Consider the following 24,483-nt stretch of genomic DNA (forward strand, 5'->3'; position numbering starts at 1 on the left):
CAGCTCGAATTCCCTTTCCCATCTAGCATCTCGTTTGTTTGTGAAAATCTTTGGATCTAAGCAAGTAATTTTTAAGAACTTACTGAAAGTTCGTAGTTTTTAGTCTAAATGTTAATTAAATTGAGAAAAAAAACTCTGATAGCACAGCTTTATGGACAAAGATTTTTAGATGCTTGCAAGATCTGAACCACATCACATTCTAGGATAATCAAGTCATATTTCAAATGGTGCTGAGATGCGTGACAGTTTCTTTCTAGTATGGCTCAAGTGAGCAGTGCTGAACTCAGATGCCTTCATTCCTTGCAGGTTAGCATTCACATGCCTGTGCAGACTCTGCCAGTCGAGTGCTTATATACCATTTCACTCTGACACAGCCTACGTTCAACCGTTTATTCTGAAGATCAAAGTGCTTCAGAACAGCCATCATATATTCGCTTTGCTTGTTCAAAACTTGCTGTCACTTAGAGAGAAAGAGAGAAAAGGATGCTGCCATCTTAGAGCCAACAGTTAACTGACATTGTACATTAATGTAATGTAATTTTTTTTTCATGTATTAGGACTCCTGATACTGAAAAACCAGTCACGTATTCATGTGCATCACTTGACTTTACACATAAGGTTCTTGATCGATATACACAAAAAGCTCTTCAGTGAAATCAAGTGGATAAACAGCATTTTCAGAACTCATTTGATACAATATGAAAAATAACATTGGCTACTGAAGCTTAAATGCCAACAGAGCTGTGTTGTGCAAAAGGTATCTCAATTTTGATTAGAAATTATTCATAGATGACCTAAATCAACATATCTGTCTGTCAGGTTTCAGTTAACGGACTCAGGCGCAGACCGGGACTCCTTACAGGATTTACAGATTTTATTTACACAACGACACCAGGTGATGCTATTTACAAAGTGCTGGAGGGAGGGGAGGGGGGGGTCCAGGGTTCCGGGGTATGTGAGGGAAAAGACGGGAATCTGACGTCCTCCAAAGGCTCTCTCTCTTCACTCCCCACACTGGGGAAACACCATCCACTCACTCGTCCACGGGATGACAGGCAGGCAGGGAAAGGTCTGGGATAGATCTGTACACAGAGATTATAGTTAGAGGCGAACAGACGGAACGAACTCACAGATCCTTATTTACAATCTACTGAGCGACTGACGCTGATAACTCAACGATCCAGCGACGAGTGACACAGTGCTGCTGTCTTAAATCGGCCTTGTGATTATCCCGATCGGCAGCAGGTGCGTGGGCCAGGGGCGGGAGCCCATAATGAGCATCGCCCCGGCAGGAGAGAGAGAGAAAACATGTTGCCTAATACAGAATCAGCTGGTGAGGCACAGGGACCATGACAGTACCCCCCCCTCAACGGGAGCCCCCCGGCGACCCACCAGGCTTATCCGGATGCAGACGATGGAACGCCCGCAGCATGCGCCGGTCCAGGATGGCCGCCCGAGGGACCCAGGACCGCTCCTCCAAGCCATAGCCCTCCCAATCCACCAGGTACTGGAAGCCACGCCCCCGCCGCCGAGAATCCATGATACGGGTGATCGAGTAAGCCGGCAGACCGTCCACGAGCCGGGGGGGAGGAGGGGGCCTGGAAGGCGGGCACAGAGGACTGGACCGGAGAGGTTTAACCTGAGACACATGGAAGACATCGTGTATCTTCATGTTGCGAGGCAGCTTGAGCTTAACAGACACAGGGTTAACCAAAGCCGAGATCTCGAACGGGCCGATATAGGCAGGAGAGAGCTTCCTGGATTCCGCCCGGATGGGAACGAAGCGTGTGGAAAGCCATACCTTCTGCCCAACAGTATAGGCGGGAGCGGAGGACCGGCGGCGGTCAGCGAAGCGTTTGTTGCGGTCCTTGGTGCGTAACAACGCAGCCCGGGTGGCCTTCCACACCCGACGACACCTACGCAGATGCGCCCGGACGGATGCCACAGAGTGTTCGCCTTCGATGGAGGGAAAAAGAGGTGGCTGGAACCCCAGAGAAGCTTCGAAAGGGGACCGGCCCGTGGCGGAGGAGGTCATGCTGTTGTGGGCGTACTCGATCCAGGGCAGTTCCTCGCTCCAGACGGCCTGGTTGGAAGAGACGACGCAGCGCAGGGCCGCCTCCAACTCCTGGTTCGCCCGTTCGGACTGGCCATTGCTCTGCGGATGATAACCAGAGGAGAGACTGACCTTAGATCCCAATGAGGTGCAGAACTCCCTCCACACACGGGACGTGAATTGAGGACCCCGGTCAGACACGATGTCAAATTCAAATTTCAAATTCAAATTCAAATTCAAATTTTATTTGTCACACACACACAACCATACACAGTATGACATGGGGGTGAAATGCTTGTAGCTGTACAATGCCCGACCATTAAATGACAGAAGAAAAGTTTTACAATATTTACAATTTACTACAAAAATTTACAAATTAACTTAGGAATTTACAGTAAAGAATGTGCAAATAGCAGAAGAGATTATAAAGATAAGGATTATAAATTATAGGAATTATAGGATTATAGGAAATGTGTGGTGGTGCGTGTGGTGACGTGTGTGAGAGTCCAGTCTTATAGTGACGTGTTTGGGAGAGTCCAGTCCTACACCTGGTTCAGGGTCCGAATAGCCTGGGGGAAGAAGCTCCTCCTCATTCTCTCTGTTTTGGCCTTAAGGGAGCGGAAGCGCTTCCCAGACCTCAACAGTGAGAAGAGTCCATTGTTGGGATGGGAGAGGTCCATCATAATCTTCCTAGCTTTGGACTTGCACCGCTTGGTGTAGATGGACAGCAGGTCAGGGAGCTCTGATTGAATGATGCGTTCTGCCGAGCGCACCACCCTTTGCAGATCTCGTCTGTCCTGCTTGGTGCTGTTCCCAAACCAGGTGCAGATGTTTGACGTCAGGACACTCTCGATGGTGCAGGAGTAGAAGTTCTTGAGCACCTTCAGTGGCAGATGGAAGTCTCTAAGTCTTCTGAGGAAGAAGAGACGCTGACGGGCTTTCTTAACCAGGGTGTTGATGTGACAGGACCATGACAGGTCCTGAGTGATGTGGACACCCAGGTATCGGAAACTGTCCACTCTCTCCACTGGCGTGCCACTGATGATGAGGGGTTTGTAATTCCTCGCCTACTTTGTAGTGAAGTCCACGATCAGCTCCTTAGTCTTGCTGACGTTTAGGAGGAGGTTATTCTCCTGGCACCAGGTCTCCAGGTTCCTAATCTCCTCCAGGTAGGCCATCTCGATGTTGTCGGAGATCAGGCCCACAACAGCAGTGTCGTCAGCAAACTTGACAATGGAGGTGGTGTCGGATGTGGCTACACAGTCATAAGTGTACAGTGAGTACAGCAGGGGGCTTAAAACACAGCCCTGAGGCACTCCAGTGCTGAGTGAGATGGAGGGGGAGACTTGTTTTCCTACCCTCACTGATTGGGGTCTGTCTGTGAGGAAGTTGAGGATCCACTGACACAGTGATGAGCTGAGTCCTAGATCCGTCAACTTGGTGAAAAGCTTAGAGGGAATTATTGTGTTGAATGCTGAACTGTAGTCCACGAACAGCATCCTAACATAATTCCCTCTGCCAGTGTCCAGGTGACTCAGGGATGTGTGGAGCAGGTGAGATATGGCATCGTCTGTGGAACGATTAGTCCGGTAAGCAAACTGAAGTGAGTCGATGGTGGGAGGAAGTGAAGAAGTGATGTGATCTCTCATCAGTCTTTCAAAACACTTCATCACAATTGAAGTCAGTGCTACTGGACGGTAGTCATTGTGGCAAGCGGGCTGTTGTTTCTTTGGAACAGGGACAATAATGGACTGTTTGAAGCACGTGGGAACCACAGCTTGGGCCAGGGAGAGGTTGAAGATCTCCGTGAACACCGGTGCTAGTTGATCAGCGCAGGCTCTAAGGACCCGGCCAGGGATTGCATCTGGTCCTGCTGCCTTCCTGGTGTTCACCCTCCTGAAGGTGTTCCTCACGGCATGCTCTGTGATGACGAATGCATTTTCTTCACTGGTGCACTCCGAGCGCGCGCAGCTGTTTGTTGTTTTAATTGCTGCGGCGTCGAAGCGAGCATAAAACGTGTTCAGCTCATCAGCCAGTGAAGCATCGGCATTCATCATTGAAGAAGCTGGTCGTTTATAGTCCGTTATAGTCCGCAGTCCTTTCCACAGGCTCCTAGAGTCGCACTGTCGTAGCTGTGACTCTAGTTTTTCCCCGTAGCTCCGCTTTGCCTTTCGGACCGCGCTGCGCACGTTGTAGGACGCAGCCTTGTATAGGTCCATATTACCGGAGACAAGCCCTTCATTGTAGGCAGCGGTGCGTGATCTCAGAGCGTCGCGGATGTTTTTATCCACCCACGGCTTCTGGTTGGGAAACGTTCGGATGATAGTTCTTTCTGCTGTGTCGTCCGCTAGTTTCCCGATAAATCCCACAACCGCTTCCGTAAACATGTTGATGTCATCAGAGCTGCGCCGAAACATGTCCCAGTCTGCGTCATCCAGTGCGTCCTGCAGCGCGGCCACCGATTGGTCCGTCCAGCGAGCGACCTCCCTCCTGATTGGTGGTTGCTGCTTTAGCCTTTGTTTGTAAGCAGGTATGAGGAAGATGGCGGAATGGTCCGATTTTCCAAATGCCGGCAGGGTATGAGCCTTGTAACAGTTCTTGAACGGGGTGTAGCAGTGGTCTAATGTCCTCGTGCCCCGGGTGGGGCAGTTGATGTGCTGGTGAAGGTTGTGAAATGTCCGTTTGAGATTCACTCTGTTAAAATCTCCCATAACAATGAGTGCGGCATCTCGGTGAAGTGTTTGTTGATGTGTGAGAGCCTCATGTAGCTCACATAAGGCAGTGTCCGAGTCCGCGTGAGGCGGAATGTAAACAGTGCAGGCAATGACCGCAGTGAATTCCCGAGGGAGATAGAAAGGGCGACACTTAACGATCAAAAGCTCCAGATTGGGCGAGCAAGAGCGTGTGAGTGGGGAGATGTTTGTGCTGTCGCACCATCTGTTGTTCACCATCAAACACACTCCACCACCTCTTTTCTTCCCCGACTCCATTGTCCTGTCCATGCGGTAAACCGAAAAGAACCCCGTCGGCTGCACGGCGTGGTCTGGTATCGCTGGGTTCAGCCAAGTCTCAGTGAAGCAGAGGAGGTTGCAGTCCCGAATGTCTCTCTGGAACTTGATTCTGGCTCTGAGGTCATCAAGCTTGTTCTCGATGGATTGAATATTGGCTAGCAGGATACTGGGCATGGGTGCGCGGTGTGCGCGAGCCCGTAGCCTGTTCCTGATGCCGGCTCTTTTACCTCGAGGCCGTCGCTTAGGGTCGCGTCCTTTGTTCTCTCTCAGGATCTCCTTTAGCCAGGTTGGGTCCGGAGTTAAACATGGTGAAATGTTCGTGTACTGCAGACCAATAGAAACCAAAGTGTCTCTACTTTTTTTTGTGTGTTTTGTGTGTTTTGCATGATGCCCATGCAAGATTATCGCAGATATAGCAAAAAGTGACGAAAAACTGCAAAAAGTGGAGAAGTTAGGGCAGATCATCCAGCACGGCAGCCGACCTCACCGGCGCCATTTTGCCATTTTGTATTTGTATTTGTATGTCATCTGGAATGCCGTGCAGGCGAAAGACATGGGTGGTGAGCAGGCGAGCAGTCTCCAATGCTGTAGGCAGCTTGGGCAGAGCAACAAAGTGAGCCGCCTTAGAAAAGCGGTCAATGATCGTGAGTATGACCGTATTACCTGCAGATGGCGGGAGGCCGGTCACAAAATCCAGAGAAACATGGGACCATGATCTGGTAGGCGTGGGTAAGGGATGAAGCGGACCCGAGGGTGGCTGGTTTGGGGTCTTGTTTCGAGCGCAGGTTGTACACGCGGAGACGTATTCTTTGGCGTCCCGGCTCAGGGTGGGCCACCAAAAGTAGCGCTGCAGGAAAGTAATTGTGCGGTGTATTCCTGGGTGACAGGAGAAACGGGCTGTGTGTGCCCACTGTAATACCTGAGACCTGACAGGTTGGGGAACGAACAGGCGCCCCGCAGGGCCGCCTCCTGGATCCGGTTCGGCTCTCTGAGCCTCGCGAATGGCCGACTCGATCTCCCAGGAGACAGCCCCCACCACACAGGTGGCCGGGAGGATGGGAGCAGGGTCCGCCGGGTCTTCGGAGGTGGAGAACTGTCGAGACAGGGCGTCCGGCTTGACGTTGCGGGATCCTGGCCTGTAAGTGATTGAAAAGTGGAACCGCGTAAAAAACAGAGCCCACCTTGCTTGTCTGGCGTTAAGCCTCTTTGCAGTTTGCAGATATGCCAGATTCCTATGGTCTGTCCAAACGATGAACGGTTGGGCAGTGCCCTCCAGCCAGTGCCTCCACTCCTCCAAGGCGAGCTTGATGGCAAGAAGTTCCCGATCGCCAATGTCGTAGTTGCGTTCTGCGGGGGTGAGACGACGGGAGAAAAAGGCACACGGGTGGAGCTTACCATCCCTCTGTTGCGAGAGGACCGCTCCTACTCCCGTGTCGGATGCGTCCACCTCCACCACAAACTGCAGGGTTAGGTCGGGCTGGACCAGAATGGGTGCTGAGGCGAATCGCTCTTTCAGCTCCAGGAAGGCTGATTGGGCAGCATCGTTCCACTGAAAAGGAACCTTGGGAGAGGTCAATTGTGTTAAAGGCAGAGCTACCTTGCTATAGTCCCGGATGAACCTCCTATAGAAGTTAGCGAAGCCGAGGAACCGCTGCAGCTGCCGTCGGTTGGGGGGTTCAGGCCACTCCACCACGGCTTTCACCTTAGCTGGGTCAGGACGTAGGTCTCCCTGCTCGATGACGTAGCCTAAGAAGGCAACTGTGGACACGTGGAAGACACATTTCTCACCTTTTACGAACAACCGATTTTCCAGCAGGCGTTGCAGGACCTGTCTGACGTGGGTCTCATGCTCTGACAGTGATTTGGAGAAGATCAGGATGTCGTCGAGGTAGACGAAGACGAACCTGTTGATGAAATCCCTCAAAACATCATTAACGAGTGCTTGAAAAACTGCAGGAGCATTAGAGAGGCCGAACGGCATAACCAAGTATTCAAAGTGTCCAAGGTGAGTATTGAAGGCGGTCTTCCACTCGTCGCCCTCTCGGATCCGAACTAAGTGATATGCGCTCCTCAAGTCCAATTTGCTGAAAACTGTCGCCCCCTGGAGCAGCTCAAAAGCAGAGGTCAGAAGTGGGAGTGGATATTTGTTTTTGATGGTTATGTTATTTAATCCACGGTAGTCGATGCACGGGCGGAGAGACTTGTCTTTTTTCTCGACGAAGAAAAACCCTGCTGCTACGGGCGATGAGGATGCGCGGATCAAGCCGGCGGCGAGGGACTCTGAGATGTATGACTCCATAGCCTCTCGCTCCGGTAGAGAGATGCTGTAGAGACGGCTAGTAGGCAATGGCGCGCCAGGGAGTAAGTCGATAGCGCAATCGTACGGTCGGTGAGGAGGCAACGACTGGGCCCGGTCCTTGCGAAACACTTCGGCGAGATCATGATAAACAGGGGGCACTCCGGACAAATCGGAGGGCGCGGTCGACTTGGCGAGGGAGGCTGGTGTGTGAGGCGGTGAGGCGGATTTAAGGCAGGTCATATGGCATTCCTCTCCCCACCCCGTAATGCGTCCCGTAAGCCAATTAATGCACGGGTTGTGTTGACGAAGCCAGGGGTGCCCGAGAACGAGCGGCGTCCGAGTGGCCTTAAACACAAAAAAAAACATATTTCCTCAGTATGGTTGCCAGACAGAGTAAGAATAACGGGCTCAGTGACGTGAGTAATGTCAGGTAGGCGCTGGCCGGACAAAGCAGTGACATGCAAAGTGTGGGGGAAGAGGTTCCTGCCCTAGCTGAAGGCGGTCTGCTAACTCAGAGTCAATAAAATTCTGTTCCGCCCCTGAATCTATCAAAACGGAGAGAACATGACCTTTGGTGTTGACCGTGAGCTGGGCAGACAGCATTAACCGTGGAGGAGATTTGTCTTGGCTGAGACCGCCCACCAGCACTCCTACCGTCACTGGTGGGCGCGACCTTTTGCTCGAGATGGGCAAGAGGCGACCACATGTCCCTTGTGGCCGCAATAGAGGCACTCACCGGCAGAGATACGGCGCTGGCGTTCCGCGGCGGAGAGATGCGAGCCTCCAATCTGCATGGGTTGCTCTCCTCCGTCTGCGCTCTCTGCCTGCCGGGAAGAGCTGGGCTCCGAGGTGGAGCCAGCCCTCCACTGCCCCGTGGCTTCCTGGGAATTGTAGTGCCGCGGCAGACGACGAGCTCGCAGCCGGTCATCCACCTTAATACATAAAGCCATTAACTCGGTAAGAGAGTGGGGGAGATCTCGCATAATGAGTTCATCTTTCACCTCTTCACGAACATTATTGAGCAGTGCACTCCGTAAGGCCTCCGGGCCCCAGCCTGTCTCTTCAGCCAAAATCCAAAAATCAATAGAATAGTCAGACATGCTCCGCTTCCCTTGTTTGTAGTTCAGCAGACGAAGCGCGGCGACTTCAGCGCCTGAGCCTTTATTGAACACAGTCTGGAATTTAGACAGGAAATCAGCATAGGCAATCCCGGGATCCGAGCTAAGCACGACCTGAGTCCACTTTAAAGCCCGGTCCCGCAGCAACTGGACAAAAAAGGTTATTTTGGCACTGTCGTTGTTATGGAAGCGCCGCTGCTCACGGAACACAAGAGTACATTGAGCCAGAAAACCAGCACACTTGTCCGACTCACCCGTAAAAGGTTCCGGCGTGGGCAGGGGTCCGTCCGAGGGTGGCAGAGGTGCCGGAGGTGCGCTCGCAGCGGCAGGCGCAGGCTCCTGGGGGGCGGGAGCCGCCGGCCGGGGATCACTCTCCAGAGGTGTTAAGCGAGCGACCGCCTGCGTAAGCGCCGCCATTTCGTGGTGGAGCCGCTCGAGCATTTGCTCATGTCGAGCCAGAGCAGCTCCCTGAGCGATGAGTGCCTGAGCGACAGGGTCCTGAGCGGCTGGGTCCCGACCTGCTGAGTCCATGATGGCTGGATCGTTCTGTCAGGTTTCAGTTAACGGACTCAAGCGCAGACCGGGACTCCTTACAGGATTTACAGATTTTATTTACACAACGACACCAGGTGATGCTATTTACAAAGTGCTGGAGGGAGGGGAGGGGGGTCCAGGGTTCCGGGGTATGTGAGGGAAAAGACGGGAATCTGACGTCCTCCAAAGGCTCTCTCTCTTCACTCCCCACACTGGGGAAACACCATCCACTCACTCGTCCACGGGATGACAGGCAGGCAGGGAAAGGTCCGGGATAGATCTGTACACAGAGATTATAGTTAGAGGCGAACAGACGGAACGAACTCACAGATCCTTATTTACAATCTACTGAGCGACTGACGCTGATAACTCAACGATCCAGCGACGAGTGACACAGTGCTGCTGTCTTAAATCGGCCTTGTGATTATCCCGATTGGCAGCAGGTGCGTGGGCCAGGGGCGGAAGCCCATAATGAGCATCGCCCCGGCAGGAGAGAGAGAGAGAGAGAAAACATGTTGCCTAATACAGAATCAGCTGGTGAGGCACAGGGACCATGACACTGTCTCCCTGATGAGCCCAATTCAAATCCTTGTGTGGCTGAACAAGAGGGAATAAAAATGGAAAGATGTATGAAAATAAAGCAACACATAAGCAGACATATGTTTTTCCTTAATATCGGAGAAATCATTTCTCAGAATATGGAGCCTGTAATCAGGGCTGCTTTTCACTCTCTTTTGAGTTTGTTTACACTGTGAACATTTGTAGAAGAACATATTGTAAGTATAAATTTCTTTGCTTAAGAGCATGAAATTGTTTGCTGTGCACCGCACCTAGATGGATTTTAATTAGATATAAATTAGACAGAGACCCAGATACAGATAAGTTTGAATCTGTTTTTTTTTATTTTTTTTATCTAACTGAAGCTTTTATATCAGGCGCTGCCAATTCAAAGTGACTTTGCCTGACATAGACTGACACGTGATATGGACTTTTATGCAGCTTCCCTAAATTTTGTTGTGATTTGCTTGCATTTGATCCGAAATGACATGACTTTGAGACTGTATTTTCTTTCAGACGGTATCTGAAAAATGACAGAGAAAGAAATCCACACTTAAACGGATTTGATTAAAGAGGTCAACAACCAGATGAACAAAGATGACTACAAAGATTCCTTCATTTCCTGCTGTTTGTGGAAGAGATGTGCTCTCCTTTCATCTCTTGTCCCTGCACGTTGCTAATCAAATTACTATATGCTTGTAGCGCTGGCCTTATAGGGTTTCGCTTTTTTTTTTCTTTTTTTTATAATTTAACTGATCAATGAATAGCACATGTGTAAGAGACTAATTGAATATGGACAGGCAAAATCTTGCTGTTTTCTGTCACAGGAGGTCATTTCTTCTAAAGATCTGTGTGGCTCTTTCTTGAATCTGTTCATGGTATATAAAGTATAAAGCTAAAGAAAATATAAATTGGATGTTAATACTTCTGTTTTCCATATTATTGAAGATAAATTCATCCCCAGCATTGCAGCTTTAATGCAAGTAAAGTAGTTTGCGTATTTGCCTAACAAGCGAAAAATCGCTAGAACGATCTCAGGAGGAGACACAAATACCCCGGAGGTGTGTTTTGTCAGGAAGGACAGCCAGTGTAGAAAATCTCCCATATCAAACATGCGGAGCTACCCGCTGTGGCAACCCCTCGTGAATAAGAGCCAGCTGAAAGTAGCTTTAGTGTATTGTTTCAGTTTTACACAGTGCCTGTAGTGTTTTCTATCGCCCATTTGCTGGGAGTAAGGGCGCCCTTCGTTTGCAGGTGCGCCTGCTGCTTGCGGCGCAGAGAGGAGAGGGCGGGGCGGCGGGGGATTTTCTGACCGGCCAGAGCAACGTTTGATAACCATCATAACCATCAAAGTAAAACAAAATAAAAACAAACCAACAAACACGAAAACACCAGACATTATGATACAGACTTATAATTTGCACCGATGTTTTTTCGAAATTCTATACACGAAGCCCTCGGTGCGCCTGCTTGCTGCCGAAGTCAAAGTAAACTTTGTTGTCATCTCCGCTACATACAGTCCAGTATATATAGAGACGAGACGACAAAGCTCCAGTTATAGCAGTGCAAGTAAACAAACAATATATATAAGAAGAGTAAGAAAATAAATATACACTTTAGGACTCGGGGTAAAGGGATCAATAACAATTTAAAATTTACAGTTTGATGATTTAAAGTCTCATACACGAGCCGTCGAGGGGGGGCTGCTCCTTCCAAATAGAGCACATTTCATTTATAATGTTTTAAATCCAAGTCCATTATGTATTCATGATTTGAATCGGGTTGTGTGAAGAGGGAGTGTTCGCCCAGGGCGCCAAACAGGCTAGGAGCTTGAAGGAGAATTTACCTATCATGATTTTGACAGTGAGAGCAACCAGAGTTCCTACAGGAATCTCCTGTTGGCACGTGGAGAACATGCAGACTCCGCAGAGAAAGGCCTCTCTCTGGTTTGAATGTCTAACTTTTTGCAGTGATGCAATGGTCGTCAGTGATGCAGGCATTAGAAAGAAAAGCAGCGTACAGACAACTTTCCCTCAGCAGAAAAGCTATGAATGCTCCAACAGTAGCTCACACTGCATGTTAACATACAGTAGAACAAAGGGCAAGGAGGAGAATATTAGTTTATATTTGAACAGCGTGTTTCACTGCAAAAAGATCAAACACTAATTCAGTCAAACCAAACGCGTGTGTTGACGTCAGTATTACTCTATTCTAGATCCTCTGATTTATTCACAGCATTGTAGCAACTTTTCATATTCAAAGCACTGATCAGATATGCACAAGAAGATCATTTAAGTTGACTGTATCTTCTCTTTGATGTTGTGTGTAGTTCAGTTACAGTCTAGACCTTTTATCCTCCTTATATAATCCACCCCAGGTCTGCACCATCACAGCACATTTACAGTCATAATTGAAGCTACAGGGTACTGAATGGATTGAGGAGCAAACTGAAGAGCCAGAAAGCTGCAGTCTGATCTGCATGGGTATGCATTGAGATTTTGATTGGAAGTTTCCAGCTGTTAAGGAGGGGAAAACTTTTTTCTTTTTCATTATTTATGGTATGTTTACTTGTGTGAGCTAATGGAAAAGTGTACTAAGAGGAATTTCTGTTTCTTATTCATTCTAAAGTGAATCCAAGCCTAGTGAAGACTTTGCTCATCTCCTGTAGGGTCATTCTGATGCAAAATTACAAGCTTCTGTAACATCTTCATGTCAGAGCGGAAAAAAGCATATGCATATTAAGTAAATTCAGCGGTTTGCTACATTTTGCTTGTCATGTGTTATCACTAACACCAGCACCTGTGCTTTTCCTGCTATGACAACTGAAAATGTCTGCTGTGAAAAAGGCCAGTGTGCCATCCCTCTGAAGTTGCCCTATGCTATCTGGCAACAAGATGTTAGCAACAGATCATTTAAGTCCTTCAAGTTGTGAGACGGAGGTTCCTCTGAACATATTTTTTATCTAGCAGATCCACCAACACCTTGTTGTTGGTCAGCAGTCACTGTTGCTGACCAGAAAACCCCTGCAAACCTCTGTGATTTGGAAATGATCCAAGCCAGTCATCAAAACCTTCATCATGTGGTCTTTCCAAAAGTTGGTCCACGTAAATCCCAAATCTTAGCATCATCCCTTTTATCCGTGAGTGGATATAATGTCTTGGCCCATTGGTGTATATTATGAAACATGTAGGGGTATAAATCTGATACATACTGTCACTAAAAGATAGTAGATTGTACCTGATGTCCACCCTGGTCTCTGTCTGTGAGGTAATTTTCCGCTCTATTGTTTTTAGTTGTGCAGTGTTGCATTTTCTTGTCAGCCTTTTTCCAGGAGCTCTTCTTGGAGTGAATCAATTCTCTGCGGCAATACCATCTAACCTATAATTCTTATCCTCGCTAGAAACAAAATGTTGGAACGGCAGCACATGAAATGAGGGAAGGCAAAGCTACAGCGGGAGTTTTTTTGCGTATTTGTCAGTCACCGTGTTGTCGAATAAATCACAATCCATTTGGGAAATGACTTTTAAAGTTTAAAAAAAGTGTACATTAAAGCTTCATTTGCATTTGAAAGCCTCTCACCTTGAATCATTAAAGGAGTAAGACAACCTTTGGCAAATGTGTGCTTTGCATTCCCTGATTCAAACTGTTACTTTTGGGAGTGCTGTCTAATTTGTTTTTGTTTGTTTTCTTTCCTTCTGGAAAAATATATTTTGTGACAAAAAATGCATTTCTTCCACTTCAGAGATATTATTTTTTTCTCTACCAACCTTCCAAATCTTTTCATTTTCTAGGTTATAATTTCCCTGCACAGGAATGAATACTAAAAGCTATTTCAGAAGCAACAGCTGCCTCCCAGATACACAGAATATACTGTGACTATGCACTAATGTGGCATGAAAAGAAGAGAGAATGAATTTTATTACCTTGACATGTGACACCACTGATTTCAGCTGTGCATGAAGAAAACAAAAAAGGCAATGTTTGAACCCACAGTACTGTGCAAATATCTTGAGCCACCCCACATTTCTTTATATTTTACTTTCAAAGGTACTTTCTTTTAATTTTTTAGTTTCTTACAGGACAGCTCTTTAGACTTTTTTTTTCTCATTTGGACCGCTTTTCACTGATTTTCAGTCCAGTCCTTGAACCTGACCTGTAGGAGTCATTTTTTGTGTTGTTACCTCATGTGTGCCACCAGGGGTCACCTTTTGTAGAAACATGTAATTAGCGCCAGGTGTTGTTGGTCGAAAGAAGCAAACAGTTTGTGACCGCTGCGTTGTTGTGATAAATGACGTTGGATAAAGAGAACTGTTCAACAACTACTGATGGAAGTGCATTAAAGATGGGACAAGACAAAATAAGTATACGGCTGGAGTTACTGGACTGAAGTTTCATGCATAACATTGGCATCGCGTCACCAACGAACACCTCAGTGGCTTCAAATGTAGGTTTAGCCTCTACATGGCCGTTATTAGAGGAATTTTTTATTTTTTTTGGTTGTTAAGCCAAAAAAACCAAACAATTGAGTCATTCAAGCATGAAAAAACGTGCCTACTGCAACTCTATTAAGTGGGGTCTATGAAAAATCCCAGAGATAAGAGAGAATAGCGTTTTTGCACCAACATGGTGATTCCCAAATAGAACAAAAGAAGAAATAGCAAACCTAAAATAATATCTACAGCAGATGAGCAGTATCTGAAAGTCGTGTCCTTAATAAATATGAAGAAATCCAGTAAAGACATGAAACAGGACCCAATGGATACATCTGGCCCTTCTACTGTTTACTGAAGTCTAATTTGGCTACGTTTTTGGTTTTGGTTATTCACTCCACTTGGGCACATTCTACGTGTCACTTACTGTTTACTTTTTGTGCAATGGGTATGACAGAAAGAGGAGTGCTAACATGCTAAATAATGAACTTGAACTTTCAGAGTTCTTCAAACAAGAGCTTTCAAGAAGTGAAGTGTTTTCAGGGTAACAAGCAAGAAAAAGTGTTCTATAGTGTTTTAAATTGGTGCTTTGCATACGGAATAAACATGTGTAGTCAAAGACTGTAGACCTTCACTTTGTGACTCAGGGAGACAAGAAGCCATTTTTAAGATAAGATAGATGAGATAAAATACCCTTTATTAGTCCAACAGGTAGGAAAATTCACATTATTAAAAAAGCAAAGTGGACGTGGCAGAAATAAATAGATGCAGCACAACTGATAATGCTATACGGAAGCAATAAAAGAAAATGTAAACAATATAAGGTGGAAGAAGATTAGATGCCTAGCAGCAAACCAGGATACTTCATAGTGGCATAGCAGGCATTGAGTGTTGAACTTTGAAATATGTACAGACCACAGAGTGTGCATGTGTGTGTTCATATGTGTACAATTACTGCTGTCATACATTTACTGCTGTTGACTCTGACAGCAGATGGAAGGAAAAACAGCTTGGCACGCCGTGGGTGCAGCAACCTGTCACTGAAGGAGATGCTCAGTGCTGTCAGAGCGACCTGCATGAGATTGGATGTGTTCTCTAGAAGGGATGACAGTTTAACCACCATACTTCCATCTGGTCAGGAGGGTGTCCCAAAACAGAGCTGGTCTTCTTGAACAGCCTGTTCAGTTTTTATTATCCCCAGAAGACATACTGCTGCCCCAGCAGACCATACACACACAAAAAAGATGTCAGATTCCACCACTGAGTCATAGGAGGAGTTCAGGAACTCTTCTTGCAATCCAAAAGACCTAAGTCTCTGTAGCAGATACTGCCTGCTCTGTCCTTTCCAAGATTGCATTTCTCTTGTTAGTCCGGTCCAATTTATTAGTCAGTTGAACACCCAGGTACGTATATGAGTCCATCATCTCAATCTCCACGGAGATTAAGAGGGAGAAACAGGGAGAAAAGGCTTTGCTATGCCATTTTACGTAAGAACTAAATTGAAAGTCAGTGGCAACAGGTCTTACGGAGTAATCCAAACCTGAATTTTTTTAACTGAAATTGTTGTCAACATGTACGGAGGAGGTCAGGAGAGAGGCACAACAATGAGTGTCTACATCCATGTAAAAGGATAAAGGTGACCAAATATTCACTTTAAAGCTTGTTAGAATTGTACAAACTGTGTTTTGCCTTGAATTCTGTAATTCCATGTATGTTTTGTACATGACTAAATAAATCACTGCAGCTGTTTTCCTGGCAAAATTTTAAGAAAGGCTCAAGTAAACAGGAGTCTCAAGATTTTTGCACAATACTGTACATGAGCTTTTTTTGTCTTTTAATGTCTGAAAGTTTTATAATTATTTCCTGATTTAGTCAAATGAAACAATGCTGCAGTTAAATTTTAGTTCAGACTCTGTGTATGATAGCATACACAAAGTATCAAGACACTGGTGGCTCAAATAGATTTCACATGCACTGATGTGATAAATGTTTGCCTTTCTTTGGACAACCCTTGATTGTGCATCACTTTCAGTTTGTTTTGCAGTATGGAAGAACCGTCACATGCGCACCGTGACAAACTATTTCATAGTGAATCTTTCCCTGGCTGATGTGCTGGTCACCATCATCTGCCTGCCTGCGAGTCTTGTGGTGGACATCACAGAGACGTGGTTCTTTGGAAACACTCTGTGCAAAATTGTCCCTTATCTGCAGGTAAGCCTTGAACCCTGACATCTGCTTTTCAAACAGGATATTGGAATCTTTGACCTTTTCAGAAACAATTCACAAGGTCTGTGGATGCAAGCCAAGACCCATATTTCTATTATTCTACCATTTTTCTTCATGGTATTCATGAGGGTAAAAAAAAAAAAAAAACTCTTTTTCATATCCCCCAGGATGTGCACTGAGTGAGACCTTTGATGTTACTCTAAAGTGATTTAATGCCTCAGGCAACACTGCTTTAGCACCACTCTGGCAATATGTATGCAAAAAAGACAATCTTATTTAATATTGTTGATCACAATGATATGTATCGAGAGCATGTACCAAAGTCCCAAACTACTCTGCACAGATTATATGTCTCATACTCTTAACAGACTGTGTTATATTATATTGTTTATGCATAGCAAAGTCAATTCTAGCCTCAAGGTGGCACGGCTTTGACTATATGTTCTGCAGGGATGCAGCTGTAAAGCAAAGAAATTCTAACATAATGTGAATTCTTGTGTGTCAGGAGCTAGTTTAGCAAACATGCTGCACCTCATGGCTTTTAATTAGCAATCTCTTTGAAGGTTTTCATAGTGACATTCACCCCGTTTACTGTTGAGCTTTGTATCATAAACTGGCGCTGCAGTATTTGCTTGAGGGCCATCTCCCGCTGCTTTCTTTTTAAATCCAGGAGCATCAACTCTAATTCCCCTTTGGTGATTCATTTTATGTAACATTTTGGTATGATTCCTATTCTACTGTTCTACATTGTATGCTGGTGGTCTATAATACCTTGAATAGGTTCACAGCAGGGTGCAACAGAAGCCAAATGCAGTACATTGTATAATATTTTAAAAAGGGGGTCCATATTTCAGCTTGCAGCTGGTGTCCGGATTAAACCCATCCATGATTCCCCACTGTAATGTGCAAGCAAGTGAAAAATGATCATTGCAATTTACAATGAGCAGTGTGGTGGAAATGCTGTTTTGGCCTAAATGCACTAGGTTGTTTTGTGTGTGTGGGAACGTCTTTTTAAAATATACATTTCAAAGCATTTAAATGTCACAGACGGTTCCTGTTGTCTTGCAAACAATGATTCACTTCCCTCAAGGTTTCTCTCACTGGTTTCAGTGTTTACATATGTTTCATATTCAGCATACTTAACCTGTAACCATCCAGGATGCATCCAAACTCAAAAACATCCAAACTCAATGAACAATTGACTTTCTGTCAGTTGAAGGGCAATGAGGATGTGCCCTGCTCTGCCTAAGGTGCAATCTTTCCTTTCTTTTTTAAGATCGTTTAAATGAACATTTTAAATTAGGCAGCGAGATTTATTTTAATGTGCCTGGCATCATAAGCTAACCCTTTACAAAAACAAGGAATCTCCGCCTTTTATTTCCAAGAAAAATTGACCACCCACTGCTTTTAAACCTGCACGTGAAATTTGTGCCGCTGCTCTGAAGTGAACAGACTCATCTGCAACACAGAGATAAGAGCATCTCCAGCATAGGAGGTGTCCCATGCATCAGTGTTTGCCAATCTATGATTCAAGTCTACAAATGTATGTTCTGAAATTATTTTTCTCATGAGCATTTAGTATTTTCTGTAACAACTGCAAACTGTATCAATATTAAATGGTGAACATCTTTGTGTATCTAGTTAAAAGTTTTATTTCATTCTTCGCAGACCATCTCTGTTTCTGTATCAGTCCTAACGCTGAGCTGCATCGCCCAGGACCGTTGGTATGCGATCTGTCACCCACTGTTGTTCAAGAGTACAGCCAAGAGGGCGCGCAAGAGTATTGTTGTCATCTGGGTTGTGTCGTGTATCATCATGATCCCCCAGGCCATCGTGATGGAGTGTAGCAGCCTGCTGCCTGAACTCACAAATAAGACCAGTCTGTTCACGGTGTGTGATGAGCACTGGGGAGGTTAGTTTTCACAGTTCACAAACTAAATGAACGCATTATGAAAATATATGTCTCCCTCGCTGCTAGAAGCACAGTTTCAACTTTAACTGAATGACTCACTAAATTACTTAAACAACAACTGCAGTGACATTTATTGGGCTTTTCCACCCCCCGTATAGATGGGTTGATCACGTGTCATACCACTTTTTATCCATAAAGCGTGAGCACCTAAGCGGGATGGGTGGATTTTGCTTTGCTCAGATGAAGTCGCTCAGGGTGCCTCTGTGATTGAAGAAGTCAAAAGAGGAAAACCTTACAAAGAGAGGAAGCTTTCCATCTACTCACATTCATTATATTACAGTAATGATGGGTACCTTTAATGACTACCTTTGAAACGTAGATTGCTTTCTTTAATAAGCTTGCAGTCATCATTGAAAGTGTGCAGTGCAAGACTGACAGGCAGAGCAGTAATAAGAGGAAAATTGTGTTTTTTGTTACATAAAGTAAACAAAAATGTCAGAAGTTGATGAGAGGTAAATGAATCAGTAATGACTAGATATTTAAATGGCAGTCAGTCAGTATCTCATGAATGACTCTGATCGAAGAACTATACAAGGACGGAACACAAAGTTCAGAGACTCCGCCCATGAAAACAATCAACAGCCTTATCAAATTTGCATTTGGCCTAACTCACCTCTAATTTCGTCGCCTTCAGCAGCACTCCAACAACCTTTCACAGATGCTGTTTTTTCTTGAAACGTTTGTGCAAAACTTGATTTCCTGTAGCATGTCGACACGGCAACCCCTCAACTTCATTTTCATTCTAAAAAGTTATCAAAGTAGTTAAAAAACAAGATAAAATGATAAATATGACTGAGGAATTCTTCCGTGTGCTGATGCAAGATGGCAGGATGACACAGTGGTATGCACCACAGTTCAGGTTGTCTGATATTGTGGCATGAATTCACAGTGCTCTGTCAACAGAAGAATAATTATGAGCAAGAAGTTGAACCCCTTACTTATTGTGCCACCTTTGGGTTTGGACGCTGAAGATTCTTGTTTTGAAAGCAGCTATTTGGCTGACTAAGAGGCAGGTCTGCTTGGCAAAAAAGTGGATGTTTGCTGGATGTCTGCACTGGCAAATGGCCCCAAGGTGAAAGTTGTCAGGCTTTTCAGGAAACAAAAATACCAGCCACATGGTAAACTGGGGGAAACTTAAAGGGGAAACTGACTATATTTGTGGAATCTCCTGAATTTGGAATTTTATGAGTAGTGTTGCAGAACATGTAGTATATAAAAAAAGCATTAAACTTTACCCGCTCTCAATCATTAAGTCATTAGTTTGTGCCACTCAGCAGAAGGTTCAGTTAATAATAAGCCGCTTATGAAAAAGTGGTCAGTGGACGTGTTTGTTCTCTAGACGCTCATCATTATCTGCTTTTTAGTCTTTAACTACTAAGTAACTACTCATGTTTTCTCTACAATATTGTTAAGTGTTTCCTTTTAAATCCTTCAACAGCTGAGATCTACCCAAAGGTGTACCACACCTGTTTCTTCATTGTCACATACTTCGCACCACTGTGTCTCATGGTCTTGGCATACATTCAGATTTGTCACAAGCTGTGGTGTCAACAGGTGCGTATTCTGCCATTTGCTATAAATATAAATTTCCCAATGGGCTTCCAGGGTCTGATGTGCGCGTGTATCCACTTTAATGTATTCATTCAACAGATTCCTGGAAGCACATCAGTGCTGCAGAGGAAGTGGAAGTCTATCAAATGCTCAGCTCCAACTCCAGGACCGGGGGAGTCGGTGAGGGTTAGAACCAGCACGGTTTGTGCTGAGATCAAACAAGTCAGAGCCCGGAGGAAGACAGCTCGCATGCTGATGGTGGTGCTCTTTGTTTTCGCCCTGTGCTACCTGCCAATCAGTGTGCTCAATGTCATGAAAAGGTAATAATCTCTCAAGGAAGCTCTGCTGCATCCCGGATCTACAGTAGAGCTTACTATAAGCCATATTTTGTATAGTTTTTCCCCCTGACAGGTTTGTGATTAAAATGCATGCAAAAAGAAAAGAATGAATAAAATGATATCATTTTTTTACCTCCAGAGTCTTTGGGACATTTAAGAAGACAAACGACAGAGAGACAGTGTATGCGTGGTTTACTTTCTCACACTGGCTCATATATGCCAACAGTGCTGCAAATCCAATCATCTACAATTTCCTAAGTGGTAAGTTTTGAACTCTCCTCTAAGGATTCATTACTGCCCTCTAGTGAACAAACTGGCAACAACAACACAATTCACAGCTTTATCTGCTAATAACCTGAAAACAGAAGTTAATTCTGAGAAAGCAGCAAGTTTTTAATTCATGCATTTATGAAAAAAAAGCTCTTAGAATGATTTTACAAAAAAATTTAAGCTATTTTTAATGCAAGCTTGTAGATGGTTTTTAAAGAAGGTGGACTTTATAAAGATTTTGTTGTCGTTTTTTTCTTAAGGGAAGTTCCGCGAGGAGTTCAAATCAGCCTTTTCTTGTCATTGTTGTGGCCAGCATGAAAATGAAACAAGGAGGATAAGGACCAGAACGCGTACAGACAGTCGAAAATCCCTCTCCACTCAAGTTCACAATGTGGACAATGTGTCACGCATATCAGATCAGATGGTGTAGTCGTCTTATATTCCAGCTGGGGCACCTGAAGGACACGTTGATCTTTAAGTTAGACATGTGATAATGTGCAGATCTCATTATTTTTGGATGACATTTAAAGGGAAAAGAATTGTATTTAATGTTTTCTGTTTGGTTGATTTGAAAAGGACAGACTTTCTCTCTTCTGTTATGCAAGAAAATGTTGATTAATTATGAAAGACACGGTTTGTAATGTTCAGTGTTTTATATCTCTCTTTCATGTGTAGTTTCTGTAAATTTTGTATGTATTTTTGTTTTGGTTTGTCTAATTACGTCTAATTAAGTAGTAGCATCACCTTTGATATAACTGGTTTAAGGGATTTGAAGCTTTAAAGGTGCAGTCGGTCACATGTTCATCTCAAGTCCTCAGTGTAAATGCCCAGAAATGTATGTTCCTGTGCACTGAGTATGTTAATGAAGCCAGCTCAATTCATCAAAGTACAGAATATTCAATGTGACCCCTGCATGAACGGGACCGCAATGTGAAGCCTGTTTCTTTCATTTGAAACACTCCAGGTTTGTGTTTGGATAGCATCAGCAAAGCGGACATTTTCCAGCAAAATATACGTTACAAAATAATCATTGTGGTTGAATTTTTCGGCTGTGGGTAAGAGCTGCTCACAGTCACTTTTACAGGCGACTCTATGGTGGGTTGTTTTTTATACTGATGCTAAATGTAAAAACAAGAAACATGTCCTGGATGTGCTTTCCATTTTCTTTTGTGGCAGTAGTCTGCAAGCATGTATGAATAATAACTGTGTTGCCCACATATTTTGCTGATTATCTGTTATTACTTAATTATCTGCTGTTTTAAGTTATTACTGGGTCAGAAAAAAGTGAATTATGGCAAGACTTGAAACTGTTTGCACAGATGAAAAAACTATCACTGCGTCAGTGGGTCCTCAACTTCCTCACAGACAGACCCCAATCAGTGAGGGTGGGAAAACAAGTCTCCCCCTCCATCTCACTCAGCACTGGAGCATCTCAGGGCTGTGTTTTAAGCCCCCTGCTGTACTCACTGTACACTTATGACTGTGTAGCCACATCAGACACCACCAACATTGTCAAGTTTGCTGACGACACTGTTGTTGTGGGCCTGATCTCTGACAACATCGAGACGGCCTACCTGGAGGAGATTAGGAACCTGGAGACCTGGTGCCAGGAGAATAACCTCCTCCTAAACGTCAGCAAGACTAAGGAGCTGATCGTGGACTTCACTACAAAGCAGGCAAGGAATTACAAACCCCTCATCATCAGTGGCACGCCAGTGGAGAGAGTGGACAGTTTCCGATACCTGGGTGTCCACATCACTCAGGACCTGTCATGGTCTTGTCACATCAATACCCTGGTTAAGAAAGCCCGTCAGCATCTCTTCTTCCTCAGAAGACTTAGAGACTTTCATCTGCCACTGAAGGTGCTCAAGAACTTTTACTCCTGCACCATCGAGAGCATCCTGACGGGAAACATCTGCACCTGGTTTGGGAACAGCACCAAGCAGGACAGACGAGATCTGCAAAGAGTGGTGCGCTCGGCCGAACGCATCATTCAATCAGAGCTCCCTGACCTGCTGTCCATCTACACCAAGCGGTGCAAGTCCAAAGCTAGGAAGATTATGATGGACCTCTCCCATCCCAACAATGGACTCTTCTCACTGTTGAGGTCTGGGAAGCGCTTCCGCTCCCTTAAGGCCAAAACAGAGAGAATGAGGAGGAGCTTCTTCCCCCAGGCTATTCGGGCCCTGAACCAGGTGTAGGACTGGACTCTCCCACACACATCACATCACCACACGCACTCTGGTTTTTCTTCATGCACACTTCCTATAATTTATAAACTCTTTCTGCTATTTGCACATTTTTACTGTAAATTTCTAAGTTAAATCTGTAAATTTTGTAATAACCTGTAAATACTGTAAAACCACTGTCATTTAATGGTCAGGCATTGCATTGCACAGCTTACAAACATTTCACCTCATGTCATACTGTGCATGGTTGTGTGTGTGACGAATAAAATTTGAATTTGATTTGAATTCGATTTTGAATTTGATACGCTGAAAAATGTATTTTGTAAAATAATTTTAAATTTTTTATTTAAAGTGTAAGTAAATATTTGTTGTAATAGATTTATGTATCAGTATCAGAAAACAATCCAAATCTTGATCTCTGATTCATCAGGATATTTTTCTACTCCAGAACTCTTGGTATCAATGTTTTGACCTTTTCTTGATAAGAAATGATTGTACTGACAGCTACAATGCGTAGTGTTTTTTTGTCTTCTTCCGTATACTTCATTGTTTCTTTTGCAGGATTGGCCTACTCGTACTTGATGACACACTTAGAAGTTGCCTTTGAGCATCTCTGATAGAGCATCTGGGAGGTCAAAGGCTTTGATCAAGGGCATCTCAGTGGTGAAAATGAGGCAATTACAAACATGCTTTTTCATGTTCCCCACCAAAAATTACTTGCTGCTGCAGAGACCGCGTGTATGAAGTCTTCCTCCCATTTCTAACCACAACAGTGAATTTCCCATTTCAAACGTGCTTCATTCAGATGAGCAACTTGCAGCCTGACTCAGTAATTGCAGTCATTCGTAGCAGCTGATTTGGATTGTCAACACTTTGCTGTGGTGGTTCAACAGCATTGGTTTAGAACAGCAGTCAGTCGGGCATATAGTATTTGGTGATATCTTAAATGATTTTATATGCATGAGCTAGCATTTAAAGACAATTGCTGCAGCTTGCCCCGTGTGTCAGCCTGAGAAGCACAGTTAATGCCCACATCATTTTTAAAAAGGGTTCCCTAAACTGTGCACAACTGTTTGTATGTGTTCCAAAATGTTAACGCTAATGTGCAGGGCTATTTTTATTAGTTGCTTGCGAGTTTGATTTTATGTCAGTGAATGAAGTCTACACACACAAATACACATATGGTTAACCCTGTTCACAAGCAGCGCTGACTTTTTGTCAGACCTCTCATCCAAACAGCATCAGATATGACTTCCTTAAAACCGCAGCATTTGCCTAGGGTGAAGTGGATCAGAGTAATGGTTGTGCAGAACACAAAGACATGCACACAACTCTTTATGCAGAGAGCACCCTGATTAAACCGATGTCCCTTCAAGAGTAGCTTCCATCTTTCTTGAGAACCCCTCACCCAGTGAACATGAGTAAGCGGCTGAAGCCATTCATTTTAGCTACTTGCACATTACTGGAAGAAGATAAAAGCAGAAAATTTCTTTAAAAAGTATTTGCAAAGATATTTACAACTGTACACTGCAGCACACTGGAAACTCAGAGAATCCACATCCTCAAACATACAGCACAACAACGTTTCCATTCAGAAACACAAAGCAAATATTAATCTTCAGTGTAATCAGCAGTAGAGAAAATCCTTGAGTCAAAGTGCTATAGTTTGGATGCAAAGGACAAAAATGAATAAACAAGGAGGATGTGGAAACTAAAAAGGCAATCTGGAAAAAGGCATAATATGAAAGAATGACAGAAATAAAACCAATAACAGGAAACAGAGAGGAAAACAATCCCTGCCAGGGCAGCATGATTGTAATTAATCTAGGTTTGATTGCTCAGTTCAGCTTGATGTGTTTAATGTGGGGAAATTGTTTGTGAGCATAGATTTGATTTACTAATTATGTTAAAATTTTATAGACTTTAAACCACGA

At 44.7% G+C, this 24,483-nt stretch overlaps 1 protein-coding gene across 1 annotated transcript in view; it reads left to right on the forward strand.

Annotated features, from left to right (window-relative positions):
• hcrtr2 (hypocretin (orexin) receptor 2) overlaps nucleotides 1–20,862 on the forward strand; it is a 35,711-nt gene extending 14,849 nt beyond the window's left edge. The window contains exons 2-7 of the mRNA XM_085243239.1: nucleotides 16,036–16,214; nucleotides 17,898–18,141; nucleotides 19,640–19,755; nucleotides 19,852–20,072; nucleotides 20,230–20,351; nucleotides 20,621–20,862. Of these exons, the coding sequence (XP_085099365.1) occupies nucleotides 16,036–16,214; nucleotides 17,898–18,141; nucleotides 19,640–19,755; nucleotides 19,852–20,072; nucleotides 20,230–20,351; nucleotides 20,621–20,790 (1,052 nt within the window). The 3' untranslated portion in view covers nucleotides 20,791–20,862. The remainder of the gene's footprint in view (nucleotides 1–16,035; nucleotides 16,215–17,897; nucleotides 18,142–19,639; nucleotides 19,756–19,851; nucleotides 20,073–20,229; nucleotides 20,352–20,620) is intronic.
• The last annotated feature ends 3,621 nt before the right edge of the window (nucleotides 20,863–24,483 follow it).

The sequence above is a fragment of the Mchenga conophoros genome, linkage group LG13 (assembly GCF_057382185.1).
Source record: "Mchenga conophoros isolate Kocher_MC1m ecotype Shallow Benthic linkage group LG13, M_conophoros_male_GT1.1, whole genome shotgun sequence".
NCBI classification, from domain to species: domain Eukaryota; kingdom Metazoa; phylum Chordata; class Actinopteri; order Cichliformes; family Cichlidae; genus Mchenga; species Mchenga conophoros.